This window comes from Giraffa tippelskirchi, chromosome 1 (genome assembly GCF_054371585.1).
Source record: "Giraffa tippelskirchi isolate mGirTip1 chromosome 1, T2T-mGirTip1v1.2.pri, whole genome shotgun sequence".
In the NCBI taxonomy this organism is placed as follows: domain Eukaryota; kingdom Metazoa; phylum Chordata; class Mammalia; order Artiodactyla; family Giraffidae; genus Giraffa; species Giraffa tippelskirchi.
In genome coordinates, this window is record NC_137275.1 from 2,444,804 (window position 1) to 2,471,751 (window position 26,948).

Sequence of the window (26,948 nt, forward strand, 5' to 3'; positions counted from 1 at the left end):
TCATGCAGGGGGAGGCTGGTGGTCTGGTGGGGCGGGCATCCTTTTCCTCACCGTGTCCTCACGTTGCAGGGACGAGGGTGCTCCCGGGGGTCTCTCCTATAAAGGCACTGACCCCCTTCATGAGGACCCCACCTCGTGACCTGATCACCCCCCCGAGGCCCCGCCTCCGGGTACCACCACCTTGGCGGTTAGGTTCCAACATGGAGGTTCTGGGGACACCCTAAGTGGCTCGCTTTAGGAAAGAGGAGTACTGGGGGCCCTGGGGCCCTGCACTTGGGGAGCTGGCGTGGGTCCCCAGCACTCGTGGGGGAGCCTGCTGAGCCGCAGGCATGCTCTTTGCCCCGCATAAACACCGTCTGCCCCAGATGATCGTCAAGAAGCTACAGCTGCACAGGGCAGCCACTGCCCCTGACCAGCGCCTTCGCCTCACCCACGTCCTCCAGGGCAATGACAAACTGGCGAGGGCCCATCGCTCCTCCAGTGTCTGAGCACAGGCGTAGCCTCCAGGCTGTTGGCTCCTCTGCTGGTAAACTGAGTCAGATCCCCCTGCTAGCGCCCATGTCCTGGGCTGACCTTGCACCATCCCCCACTGTGAGCCCACAAGGGCCAGAATGTTCCTAGAGGGGCTCCCGAATGTGTGGCTGGGGGCTCTAACTGCCGCCCCCCCCAGCCTCCGAGCACCCTGGAAGCCTGGGGTCCTCCCTTGTCCTCAGACGGCTGTCTCAGTACAGCAGCCCCAGCCCTGCCCATGGCCTGGTCACGGCTGGGAGGGACACGGCAGCAGGCATGGTCGGGGGCAGACATGGCGTGAGGGCCTGGGTGGGTTCCCGGGGCTGGACAGGCACTGGGCCCAGCGACTTGGGGGGGAGCCTCCTGTCTCAGGGGCCCCTCCCTGCTCTTCACGGCGCCGTGACGGTCCAGGCTGGCTGCCCTGGCTTTCCTTCTAAGACCAGCTAACAGGGCATCTGGCCCTGGGGGTGCCAGTGATGACGGTGAGTCAGACGTGGCCAAGAGCAGGATACGGCACCCAGCGGAGCGTCTGGGGCCTGCATGCCTTGTGGATCCGGCCCTCACCCGGGCCCTCGGCTGAGGGGCCAGGACAGTCCGGAGTGCTCAGTGAGCCCTGCAGGCTGTCGGGCTCCCCCACAATCCTGACCCGCAGGGGAAGGACCTCACGTTGGAGGCCAGAGCACTGCCCCCTCCACCCCGGGAGTTCAGCACCAAGCCAGGGAGGCCCAGCCAAGCCCACCAGCCCTGCTGTATCGCCCATCACAGAGACCGGGGCAGTGGGGACAGGGCGGGAGAGGGGCCTGGAGTCCCCGGGCCCAGCAGACACAGCGAGGCGGGGCCCGGTGACACCTCAGTGACCGCAAGGTTTAATTAAATACTGTCATGTATTTGTAAGGAGTTCTGTACACAGGATTTCCAGTGGCAGGTTCACAAAATTTCTCTACACAAACTGCGACCTTGTATCACAGGGGGCGGCCACTACATGGGTAGCTGGGAATCGCTTTCTTGACACGGGGGCAGCTGGCTGTGTTAGCCGGGGGGCGCGGACGCGGGGAGCTCCTCCTCCCGGCCCCGGGGCACCCACAGGAATCCGTCCTTCTGGCTAGGGCCTCTCCCGGCTGGACCCCTCCACGCCTTCCCTGACCCCCGAGGGCCCAGGCCCCTCCTCGGGAACCCCAGGCTGCCGGCACCTCCTCTGTGCAGCTGGCCGGGCTGTGGGCCCTTGGAGCTCGCCGCGGCCTCAGAGCTCGTTGTGGCGGGCCCTGGAGATGCGGCTGGACAGGTCCTGCATGTGCTTCTTCACCTGCAGGAACGGCACGGGCTGGTCACGTGGGACATCTGCTCATGACCCGAGACTCAGCCTTCGCTTTCCAAGTGCCTCGTCCCCAACCCCCATCGATAACTCGTCAGACAAACCATCCGAGCAGCTCATTAACCAGGAACAGCCTCCCGGGAACACCATGAGCGGCCTCTCTCCCCCCAGCATCCTCACTGCTGACCTCACTGACTCTTGTTTTCTTCTTGATGAGTCTGGCTAAAGGTTTATCAATTCTGTTTTAAAGTGAAGGTGAAGTCACTCAGTCATGTCTGACTCTTTGCGACCCCATGGACTGTAGCCCACCAGGCTCCTCCATCCATGGAATTCTCAAGGGAAGAGCACTGGAGTCGGGTGCCATTTCCTTCTCTGGGGACCTTCCCAACCCAGGGATCAAACCCGGGTTACAACATTGCAGGCAGACGTTTTACCGTCTGAGCCACCAGGGAATCCTTTCTGTTTATCTTTTCAAAAACACCACCTCTTCGTTTCATTGACCTTTCCTAATTTTTGTCTGGTTTTTTCCCTTCGTTTGTTTCTGCTCTGACCTTCGTCCCTGTCCCTCTGCTGACTCTGGTTTCGTCTGCTCTTTCTCTGGGTCAAGTGTAAGGTCAGGCTGCCCGTTTCCCCCTGACATGTGGGCTTCTGTGGCTACAAACCGCCCTCCTGGAACTGCCTCTGTGGCGTCCCCTAGGTTTGGGGTTTGGGAAGGCCTTTTGTCTCCAGGTCACTTTTGACTTCTTCCTTCATTTCTTCAGTGATGCACTGATTGTTTAGTAGCCTACTGTTTAGCCTCTGTGTGTTACGGTTTTTGCAATTTTTTTTTTGTACTTTAACCTGAGTTTCAAGCTATGTGATTTCAGGGCACAGCAAGCAAACAAACAAACAAAACGACAGGCAGTGAATGAAGACCCAGCCCGTCTGCGGCTCCCCAGGCTCTGTCCTCATCACAGCGGCAGGGGCCTCCCTGCCCTGCTCCCTGGGCACACAGAGGCCGCAGGCGGGAGCCAGCAGGGCCCTGGGGCGGGGCGGCAGCTGGGGCTCCCGTGGAGCACCGTCGGGGAAGCTCCCCCTCTTCCTTTCGCCCCAGCAGGGTCTGGCTTCTCCTGGGTTGTCTCCACACCCCCCTTCTGGTTCTTTCCTTTCTCTTCCCTCTAACTTATCCTGAACAGGGAGGGCGCCCTGTGCAGGAGGCACAGAGGAGGTCCCTGCAGAGCCCGCTGCGGGCCCGGGCTTCCCTGTGCACCCGCAGAGATGCCCACGTCTGTGCGTGGCTCCATGGAGGGTCCATGCCGCCTGCCCCTTGCTCCCTCACTGAGCCTGAACCTGAGTCCCCTCCAGGGACGGGCCCCTCGCGTCTCGGTGCCTGGGAGGTGCCCTGAGCTGCGGGCTCACCACCGATGACCAGCGGGAGGCCCTGCCGGGTCAGGTGCCTCCAGCGAGGGGGGCTTCGGTCTCTGGGTCCCGTACGTCCTCTGGGTTCTCACATCACCCCACCGAGGGCATTCATGAGCCCCGCGGGGCCGCACATGGGGAGCGACCCCGTGCAGGCTGCCTGCTGCCGCCCATTCCCTGTGGCGCCGAGTGTGGAACCCACGTGTCCCAGGCCCGAAGGTCGGGAAACCGCCGGATCCTGCGTCCACTCAAGAGCCCCCACAGCCACCGGGGCAGCTCGTGGGGGTGAAGGTCCTTGAGAACCAGGGGCAGGGCACACGTTCAAGACCAGGAGGCCAGCTGTGCGGCTGGAAGAGCCCGGCTCCGTCACGACTGCCCGCCGCCCCCCGTGTGTGCAGCCGCACCAGACCTCTCGCCTGGTCATCTGGTGGAGGGCCCGGTCCCAACAGGCCTGGAGGCGGTGCGGGGGTTGGGGGGAGGTCTGGGAGACCCCTGCCCCACAGCCCACCCTCAGGGCTGTGCAGCCCCCGGGCAGGGGCGGGGGGGCAGGCAGGCGGCCGCACGCCCACCTTGTAGCCCAGCTCCTTGGTCTTCTCCTCCAGCATGACGTAGCGCTCCTTGTTGCGGGCGACGTGCTCCTGGTCCCCGAAGCTCTCCACGTGCTTCAGCTTCTGGTGAGAAATTTCCAGCTGCTTCTGGTAATGGTTGTGCTTCTCAATTTTAACCTCAAAGTGCTTGAGCTCCTCCTGGGATGAGATTGAAACTGAACCTCCCCCACCGCCTCCCGCACACGTCCACCACCTTCAGCTCCGGCCCCTGGAGCTCACCCCGACCCCGCCCAGGGAAACAGCAGGCTCATAGCCCCGGGGCCCATGCCCTTCCCTGACCCCTGACCTGTGGGGGCTCTGCCATGACAGGACCACGCGGAGGCGAGCATCCCCAAGACCCTCCCTCCCTCTGGGCCCAGCCCAGGCCCCTACTGGGCCTCAGTGGCGCCTCCATAACCCTCTCAATCCACTCGTCCCGTGAGCCTGCTCCTCACACCCGGTGAGCCCCAAACTAGGCAGACGGCCCGGAGGCACAGTGTCCGCACGCTGGAGGCTGGCTTAGTCCCACACGGGCCGCTGATCAGAGACGATGCTGTGCGTGCGCCAATCTGCTCGGGTTAGAGAAGGGGGCCTTTCCCACGTTATCAGCACGTCCACCAGGGAGACACCCCATGGGGCTGGGGCACCACCCTTACCCGGAAGGACTCCAGCTCCTTCTCGGTGAAGTTGGCTGACTTGGCCATGTCCCAGAGGTCCAGTACCCGGGGCTCCACGAACTCTGCACAACAGTGAAGACAGGCTCAGTTACCCCAGCCTGGGAGGCCCAGGGGCACACAGGCCACCTGCACAGGGCATGTGCCAGCGTCCTCGGGAAGCAGAGGGGGCACTCCTTGCGCCCACGTTCAGCCGGCAGCTCCCAGGTCAGGCTGCTGCTCCCCAGGGCGCAGGAGCCACTGCTCGAGTGAGCAGGGGGCGCACTCCACGGTTGGGGGGCGCCTCTGACTCTGCAGGGTCCCCCCACCCGCAGCTCTAGGCTGAGGCTTGGTCTGTTGCCTATCCTCACAGCTCCAGAGCGAGGGAAACCAAATGGAGGAAACCCTTTAGCCAGCGCTCGTCAGCCATCTCCCTCCAGCCCTGGAAGAAGCTGGGAGCAAGTGGGCCATGTGGCCAGCCCCCCCACCCCCTGCCGACCCCTCCTGTCTCCTGGGGCCACCGGGCGCTACAGGAAGGACTCCAGCAGGAGGAGCCGCGGTCCGGCTGTGCGGCCCGGCGAAGGCAGGGGCTGAGGCACCACGGCCAGCCTTGGCCCCACCCCTCCTCACAGCCAGGCCCGCGGGGGGTCCTTGCTCCCCCACAAAGCGAGCCGGGTATGGGCATGGACCCCGGCAGGACCCTGGGGCGGGGGAGTCCTGACCACTCCCCAGGGCATCGCCCCACCTGCCCAGGGGTGAGGGTGCAGCGTGCAGACACGTGAGGGAAGAACGGGTCCTGGGCTCAGCCCCGAGGAAGCCTCCCTCCCCTTTCCCCGCCCCCACCCCTCATGAACAAGGACAGCAGGTCCCAGAGAGGAGCCGGCAAATAGAATAGAAACTCAGCAGGTTGGCACAGTGGGCCCGTAGCGTGGTCCGGGCCCTCCACCACGGCGGGCTGAGCGAGCCCAGGGCGCCCGCATTGGGCAGAGGAGCAGGGAGCCCGGCTCTCGGCCTCGACGCACCCCTGGGTCAAGAGCAGTGGCCGCCCCGCGGTCAGCACTCAGGGAACAGGAGGTGGGGCCGGGTGGCGGCGGCGGCTCACCGGTCTCGGCGCCGTAGCCCTGGTGGCTGACCCTGCGCAGCCGGTCGAAGCCCTGGCCGATGCTCCGCAGCCTGTCCTTCAGCTCCGCGTGCCTGCTCGCCAGCGCCTCCGCCTGCACGCCGCTCCGGTCCACGGGCCCGATGACGTTCTCTTGGCTTTCTGCCGGAGCCAGGCCGGGAACTTGTGAGGGGCCGGCCTGGGGACGCTGCACCCCACTCCCCAACCCTGCTGACTCCAAGGTGGGCCCCGAGACCGCCACCCCTTGGCGGTCACCCCCAAGGCGATAGAACAGGCGGCCCGCGTCATCACAGAACCAGTCCATCCGAGCACCCAACAGGCTTAAGGGCGTGCCCCACGCCCCCCAGCTGCCCTGTTCTGGAACATTCTGGGCCCAGGGCTGCCCACAGGGAGCACCTTCGGTCCCGCTCAGGGTCTCCAGCAGCACATGGTACTCCTGGACCTTCTCCTTGTGGTGCTGGAGCTCCCGCCACAGCTTGCCCAGCTCTTCACTGGAGAACTTCCCAGAGGTCTTCGCCTGGAAGGGCAGCACCTCCGGTGAACGTCCCCAAGGGCCGCACTCACCCGAGCCAGCGGGACCCCGGCGCAGGCCCGGTTCTCAGCCTTTACCCCCTTACCACAGGGCAGGGCAGGAGCCCAGGCCTGACCGCCTCCAGGGTGGATGGCCGGGAGACCACAAAGCGAGCCGGGTATGGGCATGGACCCCGGCAGGACCCTGGGGCGGGGGAGTCCTGACCACTCCCCAGGGCATCGCCCCACCTGCCCAGGGGTGAGGGTGCAGCGTGCAGACACGTGAGGGAAGAACAGGTCCTGGGCTCAGCCCCGAGGAAGCCTCCCTCCCCTTTCCCCGCCCCCACCCCTCATGAACAAGGACAGCAGGTCCCAGAGAGGAGCCGGCAAATAGAATGAAGCCCCCCATGGCCCCATGGCCGGCCGGCACCCCCACCCCGGCTGAGCTCGCAGAAACCATCCACAGGATCCCATCGCAGGTTATGCACAGATGACCCCGAACACAGGTCTGACCCGCGTGGGCCCATTTACGTGCAAGTTATTTTCAAAAAAGCACTGCACTGCCACGCGATCGGCGGCTGGCCAACTCCGCAGAGGGCTGACTCCCAGTTAGACGCGGGTTCTCCCTGTGCAGGGCAGGGTCAGGGCCCCCACCGCCCGCCCTGTCCACGGGTCGACGGTCCAGGCACCAAGTGAAAAGAGCCGCTCGTGACACCACGAGCCTGCGTTTCCAACCACAGGTTTTCGAGCACGCCTGTTAATGCTCGAGGCTCAGGCCGCCACGCGCCACGAGGGACTCCGTGTAAACACATGTTGCGAGCTCCTGTTCACAGCAGCAAGCATTCCAGGTGGGGCAGACACGGGACTACAGGGAAGCGGGGCCGGGGAGGAGGGCCCACGGGGTGAGACTGGCCGCCCCGGGCAGGGCGCCAGGGCTGAGGGTTGCTCCGGCGTGTGGGCGTGCGCTTCGGGGTCTGTGCTCAGCAGAGGGTACCTTGTGCCACAGCTTCTCCAGCCGGGGGTCCTCCAGGCTGTCATCATCAGGGCTGTGGTCGATGAAGTTGCTGCTCACGACCCGCGAGTCCTTCCTCCCATCCAGACCGTACTTGGCCAGGATCACTAGGAGGGAGCAGGATGGGCTTGAGGCGGTGGGCTGGGGGCTGCACCCTCCTCCACCTGCCCAGGACCTGGGGAAGGAGCCGGGACCCGGGGGTCCCCCCTGCATGGCTTCCGGCCGGCCCCCCACCCCCTGCCCTGTGGCATAGAGCCGCACACAGGCCTGGCACCTGTGGGACCGCCTTCAGGACCAGCTGCACAGGTTCGCAAAACCAAAACCCGCCGTCTGACTCTGCTGAGGGGCAAGCTCCAGCTGGGGCAGAGCCCAGAAGACGGCCAGCCGCTAGTAAACGCCACCCCCAGATCAGAGGGCCTGGCTCTCCAGGCCGGCCGGGTCTCCTGCCAGGTCACCTGGGCACCCACAGAGAGACCAGTGTCACCAAGACAAACAGGGAGGCCCTGCCTGGGCACGGCCGTGGACCGTGAGGGCTCTGCTCTTTGCCACGGGGACCAGATCCCGGGAACACCCTGCCCCCACGTCCAGGTGATTCCAGGCCGCCCCGGCCGTCTTCCCGGACCAAACAGACCCGGGGCTTTGGCCGCTGAGAGCTCGCTCAGCCAGGCGCCCTCGCCCTGGACCCCCTCCCGCCGGCCAAGGCCCATCGAGGGCAGCCTGGCAGCTGTGCCCGCCTGTAGCCAAGGGTCACCCTGCAGGGCCCAGGCTCATGGGAGCGCTCCTGACTCTCGTCCTGGTCGCAGACCAAGTCAGAACAACAAGCCGGGGCCCGAGCCAGGGCGAACGCTGCCCTTGGGCAGGAGGGAGGGGGGAGGTGAGGGGGGGGAGGTACCGCTGAGACCGCGGACCAGCTTCGCCTCTTCCTCCCCGTCCTCATCCAGGCCCTCAGCCTTTAGCTTCTTCCACTTGAATTCATCCCGTTCTTGAATTTTCAGATCGGCGTGGAGCTCAGACAACTTCAAAGGAGGAAGATTCAGCTGCGGGAGGACAGGAAGAGAGGAAGCCTGACCACCACCTACGTGGAACCAACAGCTGCCCAGAAGACACTGACCTCGGAGAGGAGACGCCAGAGACAGGGAGGAGGAGCTGGGGTCCGGGCACTCAAGATCCTGCTTGCGCTCCCGCACGGGAACATCAAAGGGGCCTCTGTGCGCGGCGTGGAGACCACTGGCCTTTAGGCCCCAGGCCCACCCTCCAGCCTCAGTGGACATCGCATCCCCAGGGAGCCCTGGGACGTCAGCGGCCTGAGCGCGGACCCTGGGGAGACAGGCCAGCTCGCCCTCCAGCCTGGACTCCGGGTGCCTGTGCGCACCTGGGTGCGGGGACACGGATACTGGGTTCGCTCGAGACACTTCTTCCTGTATATGTAACTCGGTTGAAAAATAAACTGCAACGGTTGGAGAACAGATCATACTTATGGAAACTTCCAATTAAAAAGCACAGCCACGGCTCCCCAGGGTCGTTGCCCATGCTGGGGCCTGGCTGACCAAGGGGCGCGGGGCCTCCCTGGATACGGGCTGCGGGGCTAAGAAGGGACCTCAGGCTCCTGGCAGACGCTGCTCTGTGCTCGGCCTGAGGTCGCCTCCTCGCTTCTGGGCCGGTGCACCTCTGCCAGCAGAACTGGCACGTGACGGCTGCACTCAGGCCCATTAAACGCACAACTTTGAAAATCAACGCGTTAACACGTCTGGCAGACACCTGAACCCTCGAAGTACTGGCAGGGTGACACGGTGAGGACCCAGGGCTGCAGTGCGGGCCCCCTGGGCAGCCCTTCCGCAGCCCCCCTACCGTCGGCTCCCCGGGGAGCCCTGCTACCCAGGCAGGCGCAGGCGCTGGACTTGACCGCAGACAGCCTGCCTGTCCTGCAGGAAGGGCACCCTCGCTAATCGGGCTTGGCGGCACACACGTGTGTGTGCCCACGCGTGCACAGGAGCAGGAAGGCAGAGGGAGACCTCTCAGGGTTAGAACCTTCACTTAGGGCAGGAAGAAGGTGTGGAGAGGAAACCGAAGCTGCCGGGCAGGGTGAGGACTCGCGGCCGAGGCCCCAGGGCCCCACTCGCCCCGACTTCCCTGGCTGTCCGTCTGCCTGGCTGGGCAGGAAGAAGCCGCATAGCTCCTGTGGACGATGCTGGGCCTGCAGGGTGGACACCGGGCAGTGTCCTGCCCGCCTCCATGGAGGTGCTCTCGGTCCGGCCCTCTCGAGCCCAGGGCCCTCTCCTCCGCTCCTGTCGGAGCCCGGGGAGGGTAAGAACCTGCCCGGAGGACATGGCTACGTGTGCCCGGGTATCGGACCCTTTCCACTGCTACTGCAAGGGGGACGGACTTAATTTCCTTCTCAGAGAGTCGGATGCTGGTGACAGAAGTGTCAGCGAGGCCTGCACGTCACTTCTGTGCCCTGTGACCGTGGTGAGGTTGTTGGTTAGATCTAGGGACTCTGTGCAGCATTCAGGTTTTCTACAAATAAAGATCACGTCATCTGCAAACAGACCCTTTTACCTCTTCCTTTCTGATCTGGATGACTTTTCTTTCTTTCTTTTTTTTTTTTTTTTTGATGTGTTAATTATTCTTTATGCTGTTATAAAATGCACTGTTTCTTCAGAACCATCATAGGTGCAAAGTCAAAACATGTTTACAGACAAATGTTAAACATAACAAGAAACATGGGGTGCACCCATTTGGCAAGAGCTGAGCCTCCGTTTTCAGTCTTCATCATCCGGAGGGATACCCAATTCCTCATCCGTCCACTGGGAAGGGTCGGGATAAGGAAAGTGACCCAGCACAGCATCTGAGTCGTGCCAGAAGCGCCAGAGAATCCAGAACCACATGGTCGCGCTGAAGAACTCGGCCTGGATCACCTGGGATCTGGTCAGCTGCGGGAACTGTCTGTACCGGGGCTCGATGTGCGCACCGCCGCCAGCCCGACGGACGCCACCGGCTCCAGCCGCCCGCGCGCAGCGGCCTCTGAAGAGGCGGCCTCCAACATGGGTGAAAGGCGCCAGTCGCTTCAGAGCCGACATGCCAGCCATCGTCAGCCCTGCCGTTGCCCAGGCCGCCGACTTTTCTTTCTTTTTCCTTGCTTGGCTGTTCTGCCTGGAGCTTCCACTCCTTGTTGAATGGAAGTAATAACCTAATTCTTAAACAATCAGGTGAAGGTCTTGAATATAAATTTCTCCAAACACCACACACGAATGGCCAACAGGGACACGAACAGACCCTCCAGCTTGCAGATCATCGGGAGGAATGGAAAGCCCATGAGGAGACACCACCTCATAGCTGTTACAGGACGGTCACCGTCCCACGGCTGTTACAGGACGGTTACTCTGGAGAATGTAAAGCAGCCCCCGATGGTGGGGATGAGAACAAAGGGAACCCCATAGGCGACTGGTGGGAATGCGAACGGGCACAGCCACTGTGGGAACCAGTGTGGAGGCTCCTCAAAAATGGAGACCAGAGCTACTGTGCGATCCAGCAACGCCACCGCCGGGTCCTTATCCAGAGGACCTGAAGCCAGAATCTCCAAGAAAGATCTGTGCTCCCAAGCTTCCTGCAGCACCAGTCACAACGTCCAAGACACAGGAACAACTACAACCAAGATGTCCATCGAGATAAAGAAAATGAGGGACAGACATACACGAGCCTCAAGACACAAAGGGGACTGGACGCCGTTTGTGACGACGCGGGTGATGCTGCGTGAGATAAGCCAGACATATCAGCAAACACTCCACAACAACACTTAACAGGAGGGGTGGAAAGTAGCCAAAACTCAGGGAGAGGAGAGGAGACGAAGTGCTGGTCAGAGGGCGCAGGGTCAGCTGTGCAGCTCGAGTGAATCCCGGAGGCTCACTGCCCAGTGTGACCCTGGCAACCAGACTGGACGCTGTTGCTGTTTAGTTGTTCAGCCGTGTACGACTCCTTGTGGCCCCATGGACTGCAGCCCGCCAGGGTTCTCCGTCCGTGGGGATTCTCCAGGTAAGAATACTGGAGTGAGTAGCCTTTCCCTTCTCCAGGGGATCTTCCCCACCCAGGGATCGAACCTGGGTCTCCTGCAAGGCATGTGATTGGAGCCACCGAGCCACCTGGGAAGCCCATTTAAACATTTATTATTTAAAAATTTGCTAAGAGGGCCAGTCCTAAGTTCTTATCACAGATAACAGCAAACAAGAGTGCTGGAGAATGTTTGGGAGGTGGTGGGTGTGTTTGTGGGCCTGAACACTTATCTCCAAACTAATTAACGACATACAGCTTTTCAGAGGTCAATCGTACCTCAAAAATGGTAAAACAAAACAAAACAACAACAAAAAACCAAAACCAACAACCAAGTAAAAAAAATCCCCTGGGACCCAGCGTCCACGCACACGTCAGCTCCAGCCACAGTTCTGCCCACTGACCTAAGGGTGCCCGACTCAGACTGGCGCGTGTCTGCAAAGAAGCCCCAAGGGCATAACACGGCCCTGCCCATCTGTGAGTGCCCAGTGGACAGGAGACCCGGCCTGCGAGTCCTTTCTGGAGCAGGGGACGTGGTGCCCAGGGGCAGAGGGAAGGGAAACTGGCCACGCACAGGGACAGGGGTTAAGACATGACTCCAACACACACACACTTGCATGCATGTGCCAACCCTGGGAGGGAGACAGCAACCAGACACCCCCACACAGAGACCCGGCCTGCCCTGTTCAGAGGCCTTGCGACACCCTGGCGAGGAGTCACAAGACCCCGCGAGGCTGTGGAAGAGACCCCGCGCCTGCCCTCTGGCCTACAGCTCTACTGAAGTGCCTGGACCCAACGGGAACAGCACAACTTCACAGCAAGTCAAGACTGGAGATGCTGGGCTGGGAAGAAGCCACACCCGCAGTTCCCTGGGCTGGTCTCACGGCGGGGGGGGGGGGGGGGGGCAGCGCCCACCACGGCATCCTGGACCGAAGTGGGACCCGCACCCCCGGCCCACAGAAGGAGGACTGGCGAGAGACGATGGGGTCGCCTTCTCTCACCCTGCACACACACCATGCAAGACACACCGTGAGATCATCTCACGTTTAGAAAAAAAGAAACGCTTGATATTTTCATGCGGTTCAGCTGCTCAGTTGTGTCCAACTCTTTGCAGCCCCGTGGACTGCAGCACGCCAGGCCTCCCTGTCCATCATCAACTCCCGGAGTTTACTCAAACTCATGTCCATTGAGTTGGTGATGCCGTCCAACCATGTCATCCTCTGTTGTTCCCTTCTCCTCCTGCCCTCAATCTTTCCCAGCATCAGAGTCTTTTCTAAGGAGTCAGTCCTTCACATCAAGTGGCCAAAGTTTTGATGTTTTCAGAGAGCAAATTATGCCAAGAAGAAAACCAAAAGGCTAAGAGCCAAAAGTGCCTCGTGCTGGCCCTGCCTTCAGTCTGGGCCCGGCTCTGGGCGGGGGACGGCCGACCCTGGGATATGATATGGCCCGAGTCCTGTACCACGTGCCCCCCGGGTGGGCCCCTGCCACCGCCACCACCCAAGAAGCTTCCTGAAGCTTCACTGTCTAGGAGGGCTGGGGCAGCCCAGCTTGTATTCCACAGGGAGCCAAAAAAATGATGCCACCGGGCGTGAACCTCACCCTGAGGACCTGTGCACTTCGTTCAGCAGAAAACACTTGTACATGCAATTGGAGAATTTCAGAGACTGACCAGGTCAGGAGTGGACTGAGCGCAGGGGCGGGGAGGGTCATGGAGGTGCAGCTCGAGGGCAGGTGGCGGCCAGGAGGCGTGAGGAGGCTGGCAGATGCAAAGCAGCATCTGGACAGACAAGACGGGGCTGACCAGCACAGCCCTGTGGGCAGGAGGGCTCCGGGCAGGTTCGCGGGCACAAAAGCCCCTTCTTCCAGGAAGCCCTCCAGCCTCTCCAACCCAGAGTGCTCTCTCACCAGGCAGGCTGCGCACACACAGTGGCCCTGACAGCTAGGGACCCCAAGCGGAATCCTCAAGGGCACTGGCCTAGGAACAGCGCGGGGACTGGAAGCTAAGGGCCTGGGGGCCCCGCAGGCGGCTCTCTGTCACATCCCTCCCCCACCTTTCTTCCCCGTCAGTTTCTTTTCTTTTGCAAAACTTAGTCCTCACTTTGCAAATGTTTTCCTCTTTCAAGGACTCAGGAATGCTTCAAACTGGAAGACTGGAGCTGATAAGACTCCATTTGAGAGATGAAGACAGAGGCCCAAAGGCTGGGGGAAGCTTGTAAATACCCTTGTCTCCAAAAACATCCCGCCTGAAACAGCAGGGACTGTTATGTTAATGAGGAAGGGCTGGTGCAGGTCACACATCAATTAGCAAGTTGCCTCCAGGCAGAGTGACCTTAGGGGCGCCCTCTGCCCTCTGGGCTTCGAGGAAGGTCGGATTCAGTTCAGTGAGTTTCAGGTGTTATCCTCCCACCACGTGTGAAAGGGAGTCGCTCAGTTGTGTCCAGACTCTCTGCGACCCCATGGACTATACAGCCCGTGGAATTCTCCAGGCCAGAATACCGGAGTGGGTAGCCTCTCCCTTCTCACCACATCCTCTCACCCAGTTTAACAAGAACCTGTCTGCTTCTGGGATTTCTGCTGTCCCTGACTTGTCCTCACGACCAGCATCACCTGTTTTTTTCTTTCTCCGTATAGGGAAATAGAATTTTCTGTAGAAAAAGCAAAAACCTGCAAGGCACGAGACCCGGGCCTGCCCGCTGGGAGGGAATCTCAGCCTCAAACTCTCTGCCCAGGCCAAGGCCTCCGTCTCCACCTGTCACCACCAGGCCAGGGTCCCTGTTCCCTGATGAAGGGTAGAAGGAACGCAGTAAGAGGGACTCACACCTGTATGTGCGGGCGGGTCTGAGGCTATCAAAGGCTCGAGGCCCGGGCCAGCAGACCCCCCGAGACTGAACAGACCCCGGCCCGGGCTCTGTGGACCCTCGAGACTGAAGAGATCCGGGCCCGGCTCTGCGGACCCCAGGATCAGAGGACGCCCCGCAGACCCTAGAGACTGGAGAGACCTGGGCCGCCCACGTGGACCCTCGAGACTGAAGAGACCCGGGCCCGGGTTCTGCGGACCCCAGGATCAGAGGACGCCCCAGCCCGCGGAGCCCCGAGACTGAAGAGACCCGGGCCTGCGCTCCGCGGACCCCAGGATCAGAGGACGCCCCGGCCCGAGGGTGGGGGGGACCGGGCGCCGCTCACCCGCTGGGCCTTCTCCCACAGCTGGTTCAGCTTCTCTATGCGGAACTCCGCCGCGGGCTCGTGCTTCGAAGGCGGCGTGGGCTCGTTCTTCTCCCGTGAGTACTTGCCGGCATGGCCCGCCACGGCCCATGGCCCGAGGAGCAGCAGCAGCAGCAGCGGCGGCGGCGGCAGCGGCCGCCGGAGCGAGCGTAGCCGAGACAGGACCCTCCGCGACGCCATCTTCCGCCTCCAGACGCCTAGCCCCGGCAGCTGCGGGAAGGAAAAGGCCCCGCCCCACCCCGCCCACCGGGCTCGCCCCGCCCACCAGGGCCCGCCGCGCTGCCTCCTGGGAGTTGTAGTCCCTCCCCTGCGCGGCCAGCCCAGAAGGAGGCAGCGGGCGGACTACAAGGTCCGGGAAGCCCTGCGGAGGAACGGCGCCGGGGCGTTTCCTAGGCGACCGCACCGCGGCATGGAGTTGCCTGGGCGCCTCCGGGACTGAGTGCGGCTCAGTTCAGTTCAGTCGCTCAGTCGTGTCTCACTCTTCCCGACCCCATGGACTGCAGCACGCCAGGCCTCCCTGTCCATCACAAACTCCCGGAGTTTACTCAAACTCATGTCCATCGAGTCGGTGATGCCATCCATCTCATCCTCTGTCGTCCCCTTCTCCTCCTGCCCTCAATCTTTCCCAGCATCAGGGTCTTTTCAAATGAGTCAGTTCTTCGTATCAAGTGGCCAAAATATTGGAGTTTCAGCTTCAGCATCAGTCCTTCCAGTGAATATTCAGGACTGATCTTTAGAATAGACTGGGTGGATCTCCTTGCAGTCCAAGGGACTGTCAAGAGTCTTCTCCAACACCACAGTTCAAAAGCATCAATTCTTCGGCGCTCAGTTTTCTTTATAGTCCAACTCTCACATCCATACATGACTACTGGAAAAACCATAGCCTTGACTAGACAGACCTTTGTTGGCAAAGTAATGTCTCTGCTTTTTAATATGCTGTCTAGGTTGGTCATAACTTTTCTTCCAAGGAGCAAGCGTCTTTTAATTTCATGGCTGCAGTCACCATCTGCAGTGATTTTGGAGCCCCCCAAATAAAGTCTGTCACTGTTTCCCCTGTTTCCCAGCATCAGGGTCTTTTCCAATGAGTCAGTTCTTCACATCAGGTGGCCAAAGTACTGGAGTTTCAGTTTCAGCATTAGTGCGGCTGGGGTGGCCCTAGCTGGGATGGTGAGACTGCTGGAGCTATAGGTAGGGCAGAGATCTGATCTCACAGCCCGGATTGACCCCCGCAAGGGCTCTTTCCCCTCGGCTGCGTACAAAAAGGAAACAGTTCGGCAGTCGGAACTGTGCTAGGTTGTGTCTGTGTCACCTGCCTTGGTGCTGAGCCTTCCCTGTCATTATGAACTCTGGAAGTTGGCCTTGGCTGCCGCTCCACCAAACATGTCTCCGTCAAGAAGTCTAGATCCCACCTCCAGCCCCCTCCTTTCCAGGGAGCCGCAGAGGTTCCGCCTCCCCAGAGCTCCCCCCACCATCTGGGCCGCTCTCCCAGTGGGGAGAGCGGGGAAGACGGAAAGAGTGCGACGCAGACGCAGCCTCCAGCAGCCTCTGGGGTCAGGTAGAGGCACCCACAGGGGTGCTTTGGTGCTTCGAGAAAGAGCCGGGCGAGCCCCGTCTGGTGAGGATGGTGGACTGTGCCTGGGAGGGAGTGCCCAAGGAAAGAGGGCCAAGTGTAGCTTCCCTGACATGAGAGAAGCCATTGTAGGCCTAGGCCACATGGCCGTCTCAGCCTGGCCACAGCGCTCGCCTGTGAGGAAGAACAGGCCTCGGGAGTGAATGATTTTTAAGGAACAAAAGCACGTGAGAACAAACAGCTGTTACCAGGCCAGGGGAATAATTGAAGCGCACTGGAGATAACACGCCAGTCCTGGTGGTTTAGTGTCTACGTTGCGACCCCACGGGCTGCAGCCCGCCAGGCTTCTCTGTTCATGGGATTTCCCAGGCAAGAATACTGGAGTTGGTTGCCATTTCCTTCTCCAGAGGATCTTCCTAACCTAGAGAATGAACCCAGATCCCCTGAAGAGCAGGCGGTCTTCGACATATCAGGCAGATTCTTTAACGCTGAGCCCCCAGGGAAGCCTTACATCACTCATAAAGATTGCCAGTTCTGTTTCAGAGATGAACAATAGTCTGATACATATTCTCTGAGCTGTCAAACAGGGTCCAAACCCCCTTGGACAACTGGCTGCCAGACTAACTGGAGCCAGACCATTGATGATGTTGATCTTTGCTGGCTTTAGCCAACCAAGACCCTGGCCTCTGTCAGCCTAGGATGATGCTTGCCCTAATTCTGTGCTCAATTCCTCTTTGCACAAGCCTTTTCATGAGTATGCATGCTCCCTTAGCTTAAAACTTCCCTCATTTTGCTGTCCTGGGAGACACTGCTTTGGCAAGTACCCCCAAAGTTCTCCTTACTTGCTGCAGATAATAAATAGTTCTTCCACTTTTTGATTTGATTGGTTTGGCTTGATGCCCACTAAGAGGTGAACCTAGTTTCTGGGGGTAACAGGAGGGCATTCCAAGTGGAGGGTCCATGAAGGAAAACGAATGGAGTGGACAAAACCTGGGCGCCTTAGGAGGAACTGGTATTTACTCTTTTTAAAAGAATTGAGGCATAGTTGATTTACAATGTTGTGTTAGTTTCAGGTGCACAGCAAAGTATTTTAGTTATATATGTGTGTGTGTGTGTGTGTGTGTGTGTGTGTATACTTTTCCAAATTCTTTTCCGTAATAAGTTGTTACAAGGTATTGAATATGGTTCCCTGTGCTATGCAGTAGGTCTTTGTTGTTTATTTTATGTATTATTGTGTGTAACTAATAATCCTGAGCTCCCAATTTATCCCTCCCCGCCTTTCCCCTTGGGTAACCATAAGTTCCATTTTCTGTGTCTGTAAGTCTATTTCTGTTTTGTAAATAAGTTCATTGGTATCTTTTTTTTTTTAAGATTCCACATGTAAGTGATATTGTATGATATTTGTCTTTGTCTGACAGTGTGATATCTCTAGGTCCATCCATCTTGCTGCAAGTGGCATCATTTTATTCTTTTTTATGGCTGAGTACAGCATCTCCAGAGACAGAGGATGAGATGGCTGGATGGCATCACCGACTCAATGGACATGAGTTTGAGTAAACTCCGGGAGCTGGTGATGGACAGGGAAGACTGGTGTGCTGCAGTCCATGGGGTCGCAAAGAGTCGGACACGACTAAGCGACTGAACTGAACTGAACAGTACCTGCTGTGGCTTGGATGGTAAAGAATCTGCCTGCAGTGCGGGAGACCTGGATTCAATCCCTGGGTCGGGAAGACCCCCTGGAGAAGGGAATGGCAACCCACTCCAATATTCTTTCCTGGAGAATCCCATGGACAGAGGAGCCTGGTGGGCTACAGTCCATGGGGTAGTGGACAGGACTGAGTGACTAACACATGGCATTTAGTTACTTTGTAGTAAATTGTAGCCTGTGTTGTTCCAGAAAGGGTTTGAGGTGCCTGGAATCAAGCTGTGATTTGCTGGATGATGGAGGAATGGATCGATATATGGATGGAGGGATGCATAATGAATTCCTCCCTTGTTCCCAGCCTGGTCCTAGAATATGCTGTCTTTTCTCAACAACAAGATGCCACAAAACTCTTGATGGTGATGGGCAAAGGGAAAGATGGTAAGCATCTCATACAGACTTCAGATCCACAGCGGGCCTGGGAGTGACATCAGCCATCAGGATCTGATGACGGGGGCTGGAGTGGGGGTGAGAGTAGAGAAGCGGCACTAAACTCCTTTTCCAGGCTCCAGAAAGCTCCATCCCCACAGCCCCTGCCCCTGCAGTGTTTCTCCAGACTACAGCTTCCTGGTCCGGGGCGTGGGGGCTGGCCTGGAGCCTCTCCAGCCCAGGTGTGCCCTGCGATGGGGCCACGGGGACCCCTCCCCTGCTTTCCCCCATCCCCCTGTTCCGGTACCCTTTGCTCTGCCCGTGGCCTCCTGCCCTGGCAGCCCCGGGGAAGCACCTCACCTGGTCCCTGGACCACATCCCTGCACGAGGACGATTAACCTGTCCGTTATCAACCTCCTACTTAGTGACTCCGACACGAAACTCCTACCAGGCTGAGCTTGGCATAGAACAGCAATTACTGAAAACGCATTTTAAAAAGTTGACGTTTTTGTAAGAGTTCATCCTCCCCCGCCTCCATCCTTCCCCAAAGAGACCTGCATGCAGGCACTTTCTGTGTAACTCCAACTTCGCAATGATGCCTGCCGAGGTGCAGGGAAATTGGCTCTGGGCCCAGCGCATGCACCCCCTGAGCTGACCAGGGCTCTGGAACGAGCCCCTCCGATGTTCTTCTTGAAGTCCCCGAAGCTCAGACACTCAGGCTTCATCAGTTTTGTGTGTTATGAATATCTCCTCCCATCCTTGGGCTTGCTTTCACTCTTTTGATGGCCTCTTTTGATGTACAGGCAGCTTAATATACCTGTAACGATCAATATTTTCCTTCGCTTGTTACTGCTTTCGTGTAAAGCCTTTCCAGCGTCAAGGAGATGAACACATTCCACGTTAGCTTCTAAAGACCCTGTGGCTTCGCCTTTCACATTGGAGTCTCTGCTCCACCTAGGATTGATTCCTGAGGATGGCTTTAGGGGGCTTCCCTGGTAGCTCAGATGGTCAAGAACCTCCCTGCCAATGCAGGAGACATAAGAGACGTGGGTGCCATCCCTGGGTCGGGAAGATCCCCTGGAGTGGGAAATGGCAACCCACTCCAGTATTCTTACCTGGGAAATCCCGTGGACAGAAGAGCCTGGCGGGCTACAGTCCAGGGGTTGCAAAGAGTCGGACATGGCTGAGCAATTTAGCATAGCACATCGCCCAGGGTCTCAGGGTGGGGAAGTTTTCAGAGCGGAAATGTGGTCGATTGTGCATTGTTTGCAACGATAAACGTGCCCCAGGAGTTGTTTCCTTTTCAGAAATGGGAATCTTAGGAAATAGATTTGATCAGAACCGCTGTTTAGGGCACAAGAAACTAGCTGTGCCCTAGTATAGTGCCCTAAGGCATGGGCCCTCAAATACAAATATCCAGTAATCCAAACTACATAGATAGAATTGTTGTTGTTCAGTTGCCAAGTCATGTCTAACTCTTTGAGACCCCATGGACTGCAGCACACTGTTCTTCACCACCTCCCAGAGTTTGCCCAAGTTCGTGTCCATTGAATCGGTGGTGCCATCCAACTAGTGATTCACAAAAATCCTTTTTAAACCATATTCATCCTTTCCTCCATGTTGAAATGGTTCTTTGATGAGATTAAATTCTCAAGTTTTCAAGCATCCCGTGGACAGAGGAGCCTGGCGGAAGGTAGTCCATGGGATTGCAAGAGTCGAACATGAACAAAAAAACATACACATACAGAAGGAAAGAAAGTGTTAGGCGCTCAGTCGTGTCCGACTCTTGTGACCCCACGCACTGTAGCCCGCCCGTCTCCTCTGTCCATGGGATTCTCCAGGCAAGAATACTGGAGTGAGTTGCCATTCCCTAGTCCAGGGGATCTTCCCGACCCAGGGATTGAATCCAGGTCTCCAGCATTGCTGGCAGATTCTTTACTGTCTGAGCCACCAGGGAAGCCATATATATACACTTTGTGGGGTGGGGGACCATGTTCTACGTGTCCTAACTCTCATTAAGACAAAATGCATTTCAGTCAGCCCTGCTGGGAGAAGGGCAACAGCGTCTCTGTTCCTTCTCTCAGATGACATCACATCGCCATACGCTGAGATGACTGACAAAGATGTGACCAAGACAAACGGGGAAAAGGATGATGGAGATGAGCCAGGCACCTAGTTAATAAAAATGTCTTTTTGTTTTTTCAGATTTTGTATATTTGTCGGATTTTAAAGTTGTCTTCATTTTTTCCTCACTCTAAATAAATGTTCCCTTTCATACCTAATTTTGTTTCTATAACTCTGCATTCTCCTCTGTAAAGAGAGCCCCAAGACGTGCGAGCTTCAAGCCCCATGAAGCTCCCTGGATCCCACTTGCCCCCTGCCTCCTGCCCCCTGGGCTGGGGTGGAAGAAGGACCCGGCAGAGGCCTGGGGGTGATGGGGGGTGTGGAGCTCTTGAGGCCCGGGGTCATCGCTGGATGGGGACTTGTGCACTGCAGGGGTAAGGCAGAATCTCCTAGAATCCTGCTTGAGGGTGGCCGCCTGCAGTGATCAGCGTAGCGCCTGGCGCACATGGGCCTCGACAGCCCAGGGCTCCCATGAGGCCACCCCACACTGTGTCCCTCTCTCTCGCATCCTGCCCTTGCCTCCTTCCTCCCTTCCTCCCTTCCCCAGGTGGGGCCCGGTGCTGGGTGTGGGCTTGGTTTATAAGAACCTGAGCTGGACGAGGCCTGGGCTGAAGCCGTCCCTGTCTGAAGAAGGAGTCAGAGATGGTAGAAAGGATGCTCTGGTCTCCAGATCATTAGTTCTCGATTGGGGAAAGTTTCTGCATCCCCCTGGGGACAGTTGGCAAGGTGGTTGTCACCAGCCAGTAGAAAGAGTGAAACCAACCTCTCAGGGTTGGTGGCCAGGAGTGCCAGGGGCAGCCTCACCTCACAGACTATCCAGTCCCACCTGTCGTGCGGGGTGGGGGAGGGGGGCCTGGTACTGAGCAGAGATGCTGGCTTGTCCCAGGGCTGGGGAGATCTCGGGGATCTACGGGTCTGTGCCATCTGGTGGTCAGGGAAGCAGCTGGGAGTTGGGGTGGGCGCAAGGATTCCTGTTCCCATTTCACAGAAAGACAGAGTCCTGGAGGGCTGGGTCCCCGTCCATGCCCGAGCCAGTCCCACAGCTCAGGGTTTGCATCCTAGTTACTCTGCTGCAGAAAACTCCTCGTGTGCAGAGAAATTCAGCCTTCCAGATCATGTCCTTATTTTGTCCTCCCGCGCTTCTGAGAATCAAGAAGGAAAGGCCTTTGTCCCCATTTTGCCGATGCAGATGGTGAGGCCCTGCCAGGAGCAGAGAGCCCAGAACTGCCCCCACCTCCTGCCCCCACCCACCACAGGACCCCCCACCTGCACCTCCAGACCTGGGCCCACCCAGGAATCTGCAACCGCAGGTCCTGGAGGCCTTCTGAGCTTGTCTGGTGAGATTCCACAGTGGGATCGCTAAGGTTACCTGTTTGGGAAGAAAATCACCTTCATGAGGCCTGAAGGGCCTCTTTACATTTTTTGAGGGGTGGTCACTGCCAGGCCCCCGAGGAGCTTCGAGCTGCCTGCCGCTGTGCGTGTGAGGACGGAGCAGAATGTGGGATATAGCAGGAGTCCCCCAGCGCGCCCGCAGCCCCGGGCTCTGCGCACTCAAGTGCAACACCCCTTGTGTGGATAAAGGAGCTGTGGCTCAGAAAGGTGCCCCAGCCCCTGACTCCCCGGCTGGCCAGAGGCAGGGCTGAGTGGCCCCTAGCCTGGCTGCTTGCTGGGGGGGAGGGGGGTGTTGGTCTGTCCTGTGGGACAGGACGCTCCTTGGGGCCGGGCATTCGTGAGCAGAGGAGCCGTGGCTGCTGTCTGCCTCCTGACTGTGCAGCGCCAGTTCTGACCTGACCTCTTGGAGCCTCCGCTGGTTTGCTCACTGTGTAAGGGGCTGGGCTCTGTCTCTGTCCATCCGGTCCTCTCCCACAGTGGGGAGGGCTCCAGTGAGAAGGGTGCATGGGGTCCCGAGTGGGGGCGGCGGGTCTGAGCCAGTCTCTGGGCCCAGCCAGGGTCGCTCGGGGATAGGGAGGGCCTGGAGACAGGAATGTGTAGCTCCCAGGTGGGGCAGTGCAGAGGCCCCTAGGGGTGGGTGGGGACCCCGACTCCCCCAGGCTGTTGGTGACCTGTGAGTCAGGACCTGGGAGGGAAGGCAGGCCCAGGGCCAGAGGGGCGGGGCTTGGAGAGGGAGGGGCTTGGTCTGGTTGGGGGTGGGACAGCGGTGTCCTTTGCTTACTGGCTGAGTTCTCTCCCTAGGAGGGTGTTCCCAACTCCTCTGAGTGGGGGATATGGTGGTGGGGGTGGGCGATTGGCTCTGGAATGTTGTGCCTGGGCCAGACAAGGTGGGCAAATAATGGGTACTGAAATGGGGACAAACACCATATAGTCCCAGTAGTCATGTACAGATTGAGGGTTGGGCCATAAAGAAAGCTGAGCACCAGAGAAAAAACTGCGGTGTTGGAGAAGACTCTTGAGGGCCCCTTGGATTGCAAGGAAATCCAACCAGTCTATCCTAAAGGAAATCAGTCCTGAGTATTCATTGCAAGGACTGATACTGAAGTTCCAATGTTTTGGCCACCTGATGTGAAGAGCCGACTCGTTGGAGAAGACCCTGATGATGGGAAGGAAGGGGGTGACAGAGGATGAGATGGTTGGATAGCATCACCAACTCAATGGACATGAATCTGAGCAAACTCCAGGAGATAGTGAAGGACGGGAAGCTAGGCATGCTGCAGTCCATGGGGTCGCAAAGAATTGGACACGATTGAGTGAACAGCAACTGTTAGAGGAGTGTTTCCTTCCAACTTTTCCCATGCAAGTTTCAGGCTGAAACTCGAGGCTGATTCTACAATGAGAGCTGGTGGGGTGAGGTGTCACTTTGCAGCTTGACGTCAGGTGCAGTGGGTGTCTGTGCAAACACTGCACACCAGCCTTTCCCGAGAGCTGGGTGTGAAGTCATACATGATGAGTGCTGGGGGTACCTGCACCCCACCTGGCGCCTCCCCAACGGGGCTGCCTGCAAAGGCTGGCAGAGGAAGGTGTCTGAGTGGGTCTCGTGTCACAGGGAGGGAAAGGAGGCGCATCCAGACTCTCCCCTCCCAGCCTCCGCTCACACCCCCCTCCTGGTGTTCTGGAGGACATCGCAGCCCTGTTGCCAAGGGCTCCCCAGCGGCAGCTATGGCAACTGGCCTGGGGGACAGCCTGGTCCCTGGAGGAACCTCAGGCTGGACCTGCCCCATCCCTGGCCCGCCACCTCCTCCTCACCAGCCTGGCAAGTGCACAACCCCCTCTGCTCTGGGAGGGAAGGGGGTCCCCACTGCTCACCCACGCCAGGACCCCCACTGTGGTCTCAGTGCCAGAAGCCTCCATGGCCACCTGAGCCCCTGGGCCCCTGCCAGACCCCTGGGAGGAAGCAGAGGCTGCAGGGGTTACCACCCCCCTCATCCGTGAGAGCCAGGCTGACTCCCGGCACGATCACCCTTGGCCCTGACCCTGCCTGGGGCAGGAGGTCCGGAGCCTGGTGGGGTCCTTGCACACTAGGGGTCCTGGGAGTGTGGGAGGGTCCGGAGTTCTGCAGGGGAGACACTGCAGTCCCTTCGTCTGGGACATCACACAGGAGAGGGAATGGGGTAGAGCCCAGGATTAACATGGGGGGACATCCCTGGGCTGGAAAGGGGGGCTCCCAAAGGTTCTGAACTTGCAGCTTCAGGATCGACACCCACCACTGGGCCGGTCCTGCTGGGTGTCACTGCCCCTCGGGGGAAACTGTTGGGCGAGTCAGCTTAGGAACAGCGCTTGGGGCCGTCGTCTGGACGTGTGTGTGTTGGGGGTGTCCGGCTCGTATCTCCCAGCCCGTCCCCGTTTTCCCTCATGCCGCACCTGGTCAGTAATTCTCTCTGTGCGTTTGCTTCTGCTGCTGAATGCACCCGTCCATCAGCTTTGCTGTTCTCTGCCCTCCAGCGCTTACAAAGCCGAGCGGGAGCCCGAGCTGTTTCTCTCTCGTCTCCCCGGTTTGTTGGCTTATTCTCTTTGTGTCCTTGTCTGATGACACATTTGCATTCAGTTTCTGTTAGGCCAGTCTCATTCCTGCTCTTGATAATTTTTCAAAAAGTCTCCAGTTGATTGCACTTAATGCTGTCTGCCCCTCCTTTGCCAAAATTCTCTCTCTGCAGGGAGAAGCCACGCCTAGCAGTTCCTCCAGGAAACCGTGTGTGCCCCCAGGTTTGGGTGCTCTCAGCTTCTGGGGTTGCCGGCGACCCTCAGAGACCCTGAGCTTGTGGCCGAAATACGCCAATCTCTGCGTCCCCATCACGTGGCCTCCTCCCTCTGGATCTGCGCCATTTTCTTCCTTCTTATAAGGACACCGGTCATCTTGGATCCGGGGCCACCCAAATGGAGTACGATCTCATCTTAACGAGAGCACACCTGCCGAGACCCTACTTCCGCAGCAGGTCAGGGCCTCAGCATAGATTTTGGAAGGGGGGACGCTTTCAACCCACAGGCATCTTTTATAGGTGACAGAGGATGAGATGGTTGGATGGCATCGTCGACTCAAGGGACGTGAGTCTGAGTAAGCTCCGGGAGCTGGTGACGGACAGGGAAGCCTGGCGGGCTGCAGTCCATGGGGCCGCAAAGAGTCACACAGGACTGAGCGACTGAACAGCAACGCTCTTCTGGATGTTGTTCTGTTTCTTCCGGCATCGATGGTCCTGTTGAGAATCTAGTGCCGGCCTGGTTCTCCTCCCTTGATAAGATGCTTCTTCTTTCTGTCCGGTTGCCCAGAAGATTTTTTCTCTACGTTTCAAGCCAGGTTATTTACCAGGCTATGTCCTGCTGTTGGCAGTTCCATGGTCAGTGTGTCCAAGCACACGGCACGTGCTTTGATACACAGATGTACAACCTCAAGAAAGCGTTTCAAGTTATTTCAAGAACGCATTCTTGAGCAATTGTTCAAATACTCTGATTGTTTTTGGTGGTCACCTTGCAGGACTCCAATTATGCGCGTGTTTTAACTCTTTCCCTGCCTTTTATGGTTGCCATTTTCTCTCGAATCCTGTTTAATCTCTTCCCTATTTCTTCTCATTTGTTCACTTCCCCCTTTTTTTAATGTCCCTTGCCGTGATTTCCATCTGTCTTCTCACCTCCCTCGTAAAGTCATCACTTTGTTTCTGAAACACTTTTGCTTTTCCTTCCATTTCTTTCCTGAATTACGTCCGTTCCTGTGTCAGACTCTGTGCTGTCTGCCCACCTGCCTTGGATAGCGGTCTTCCTTCAGAGCTGAAGTTCGTGCTGGAGGTTCACGTGTCGGGTTTGCTGGTTGTGACGGCAATCGTCTGCTGAGACTTCATCTACGGGGCCACGGTGCGGTCCCCAAAGTGGAGACGGTGCTCATTTCCTGTCACTTGCCTTCACGTGGCGAACTTTTCCCTGGACATGCAGACGGTTCCTGCCCGCAGCGCAGTGCGTTCCTGCCTGGCATGTGGATGGGCTCTGCCTCAAGTCCTGGTGCCTGAGGGACAGCAGCCCCGCGCCTGAGCCCACAAGCTCAGCCCGACTTCATCAATAGAAGTTCGAGAACAGCCTGCCCAGTCTGTGGGGAGAAGGAGGGACGGGGCTGCCTCTGCAGGTGTGGCCACGCAGGACGGGGGGAGGCGTCAGGTGACGGCCACGCTTGGTTGCTTGATGGGGTTTTGCATCTGTCGAGCTCTGCGGGTGACCCACTGGAGGTTTGTACATCTCACTGCTACGGGGTGAGTCGTGATCCCCCCCAGATTCATACGTGAAGCTGGACACAGGTCCCTGCAGATGGAATCAGTTAAGACGACGTCATACTGGAGCAGGGTGCATCCCGAATCCAGTCTGACTGGCATCCTTATGCAGAAGGGACCTCGGGACCCCCCGTAGACACGACTCCAGGGAGAAGGCCACATACAGAGGCCCCCTCACCGTCTCGGAAGGAACCTGCCCTGCTGACACCCTGACCGGGCACGTCTGGTCTCCAGAACTGAGACGATAACCTCCTGGTTCAAGTCACCCAGCCTGCAGGACTGTTTATAGCAGCCCCGGGACTCTGACATCATCTCTGGAGACCCTGCTTGGAACTCTTGAGTGTTAACTCTAGTTCATGGCCCGGATGTGGAGCTGTCTAGACGTGGACTTTCCTGATGTCTCCATCAGGAATGTGGATAGGGAAACCAGGGGCGTTTGTGGCAGGAAAGTGGGAACGTGGCAGGAAACCTGAGGAACAGACGGACAGAGGGAGGCGGGTACCTGCCCAGAGTGGGTGGAGTGAGTTTAAACAGCGGTGACAGGGGCTTCCCAGGTGGTCCAATCCGCTGGCCTGTGCAGGAGACATGGATTCGGCCCCTGGTTCGGGAAGACTCCACATGCCGCAGAGGAACGAAGCCCGGGAGCCAAGACCACTAATGCCCGAGCGCCTGGAGCCCTAGGTTAGCCGAGCTAACCCAGGTTAGGCTAACCCAGTGCGCCAAGCGCCCATGGTCCACAGCAAGAGAAGCCCCTGCCGTGAGAAGCCCACTGTCCGCAACCGGAGAAGAGCCCTCACAGCAGGGAAGACCCAGCACAGCCCAAATAAACAATTTAAAAAACCCAAAACGTATCTACAAAAAAAAAAAGCAGTGACAGGGACGTCCAGCGGCCAGGACTCCGTGCTGCGCAGCAGGCTCAGGGGCTTGATACCTGGCTGGGGAGCTAAGATCCTGCAAGCTGAAAAAAAAGAAAAAGGCAGTGACTGTGCGTGTTGGAAGGTTTTTGTGATAAAATGTTGATGAAAATGTTTCACTAGATACTCCGGGTGTCTGTGAATAATCAAGTGCAAAGAAACCTTCACGAGAGCAGGGGCTGTCTCAGTCGGCGCT

General features: G+C 58.6%; 1 protein-coding gene and 1 pseudogene across 2 annotated transcripts; both read right to left on the minus strand.

The window, feature by feature from the left end:
* Positions 1-1,375: 1,375 nt before the first annotated feature.
* Positions 1,376-14,563, minus strand: LRPAP1 (LDL receptor related protein associated protein 1). The gene is made up of 8 exons (XM_081580607.1): positions 14,330-14,563; positions 7,995-8,139; positions 7,085-7,209; positions 5,977-6,097; positions 5,563-5,721; positions 4,464-4,546; positions 3,790-3,966; positions 1,376-1,813 (listed from the first exon to the last, which is right to left on the minus strand). Exons 1-8 carry the CDS (start codon positions 14,546-14,548, stop codon positions 1,751-1,753), a joined length of 1,092 nt encoding a protein of 363 aa, XP_081436733.1. The 5' UTR covers positions 14,549-14,563; the 3' UTR covers positions 1,376-1,750.
* Positions 9,683-10,210, minus strand: LOC145542221 (NADH dehydrogenase [ubiquinone] 1 beta subcomplex subunit 2, mitochondrial pseudogene; annotated as a pseudogene). Its single transcript, XR_014079680.1, has one exon. The product of XR_014079680.1 is annotated as an NADH dehydrogenase [ubiquinone] 1 beta subcomplex subunit 2, mitochondrial pseudogene (transcript).
* Positions 14,564-26,948: the final 12,385 nt, after the last annotated feature.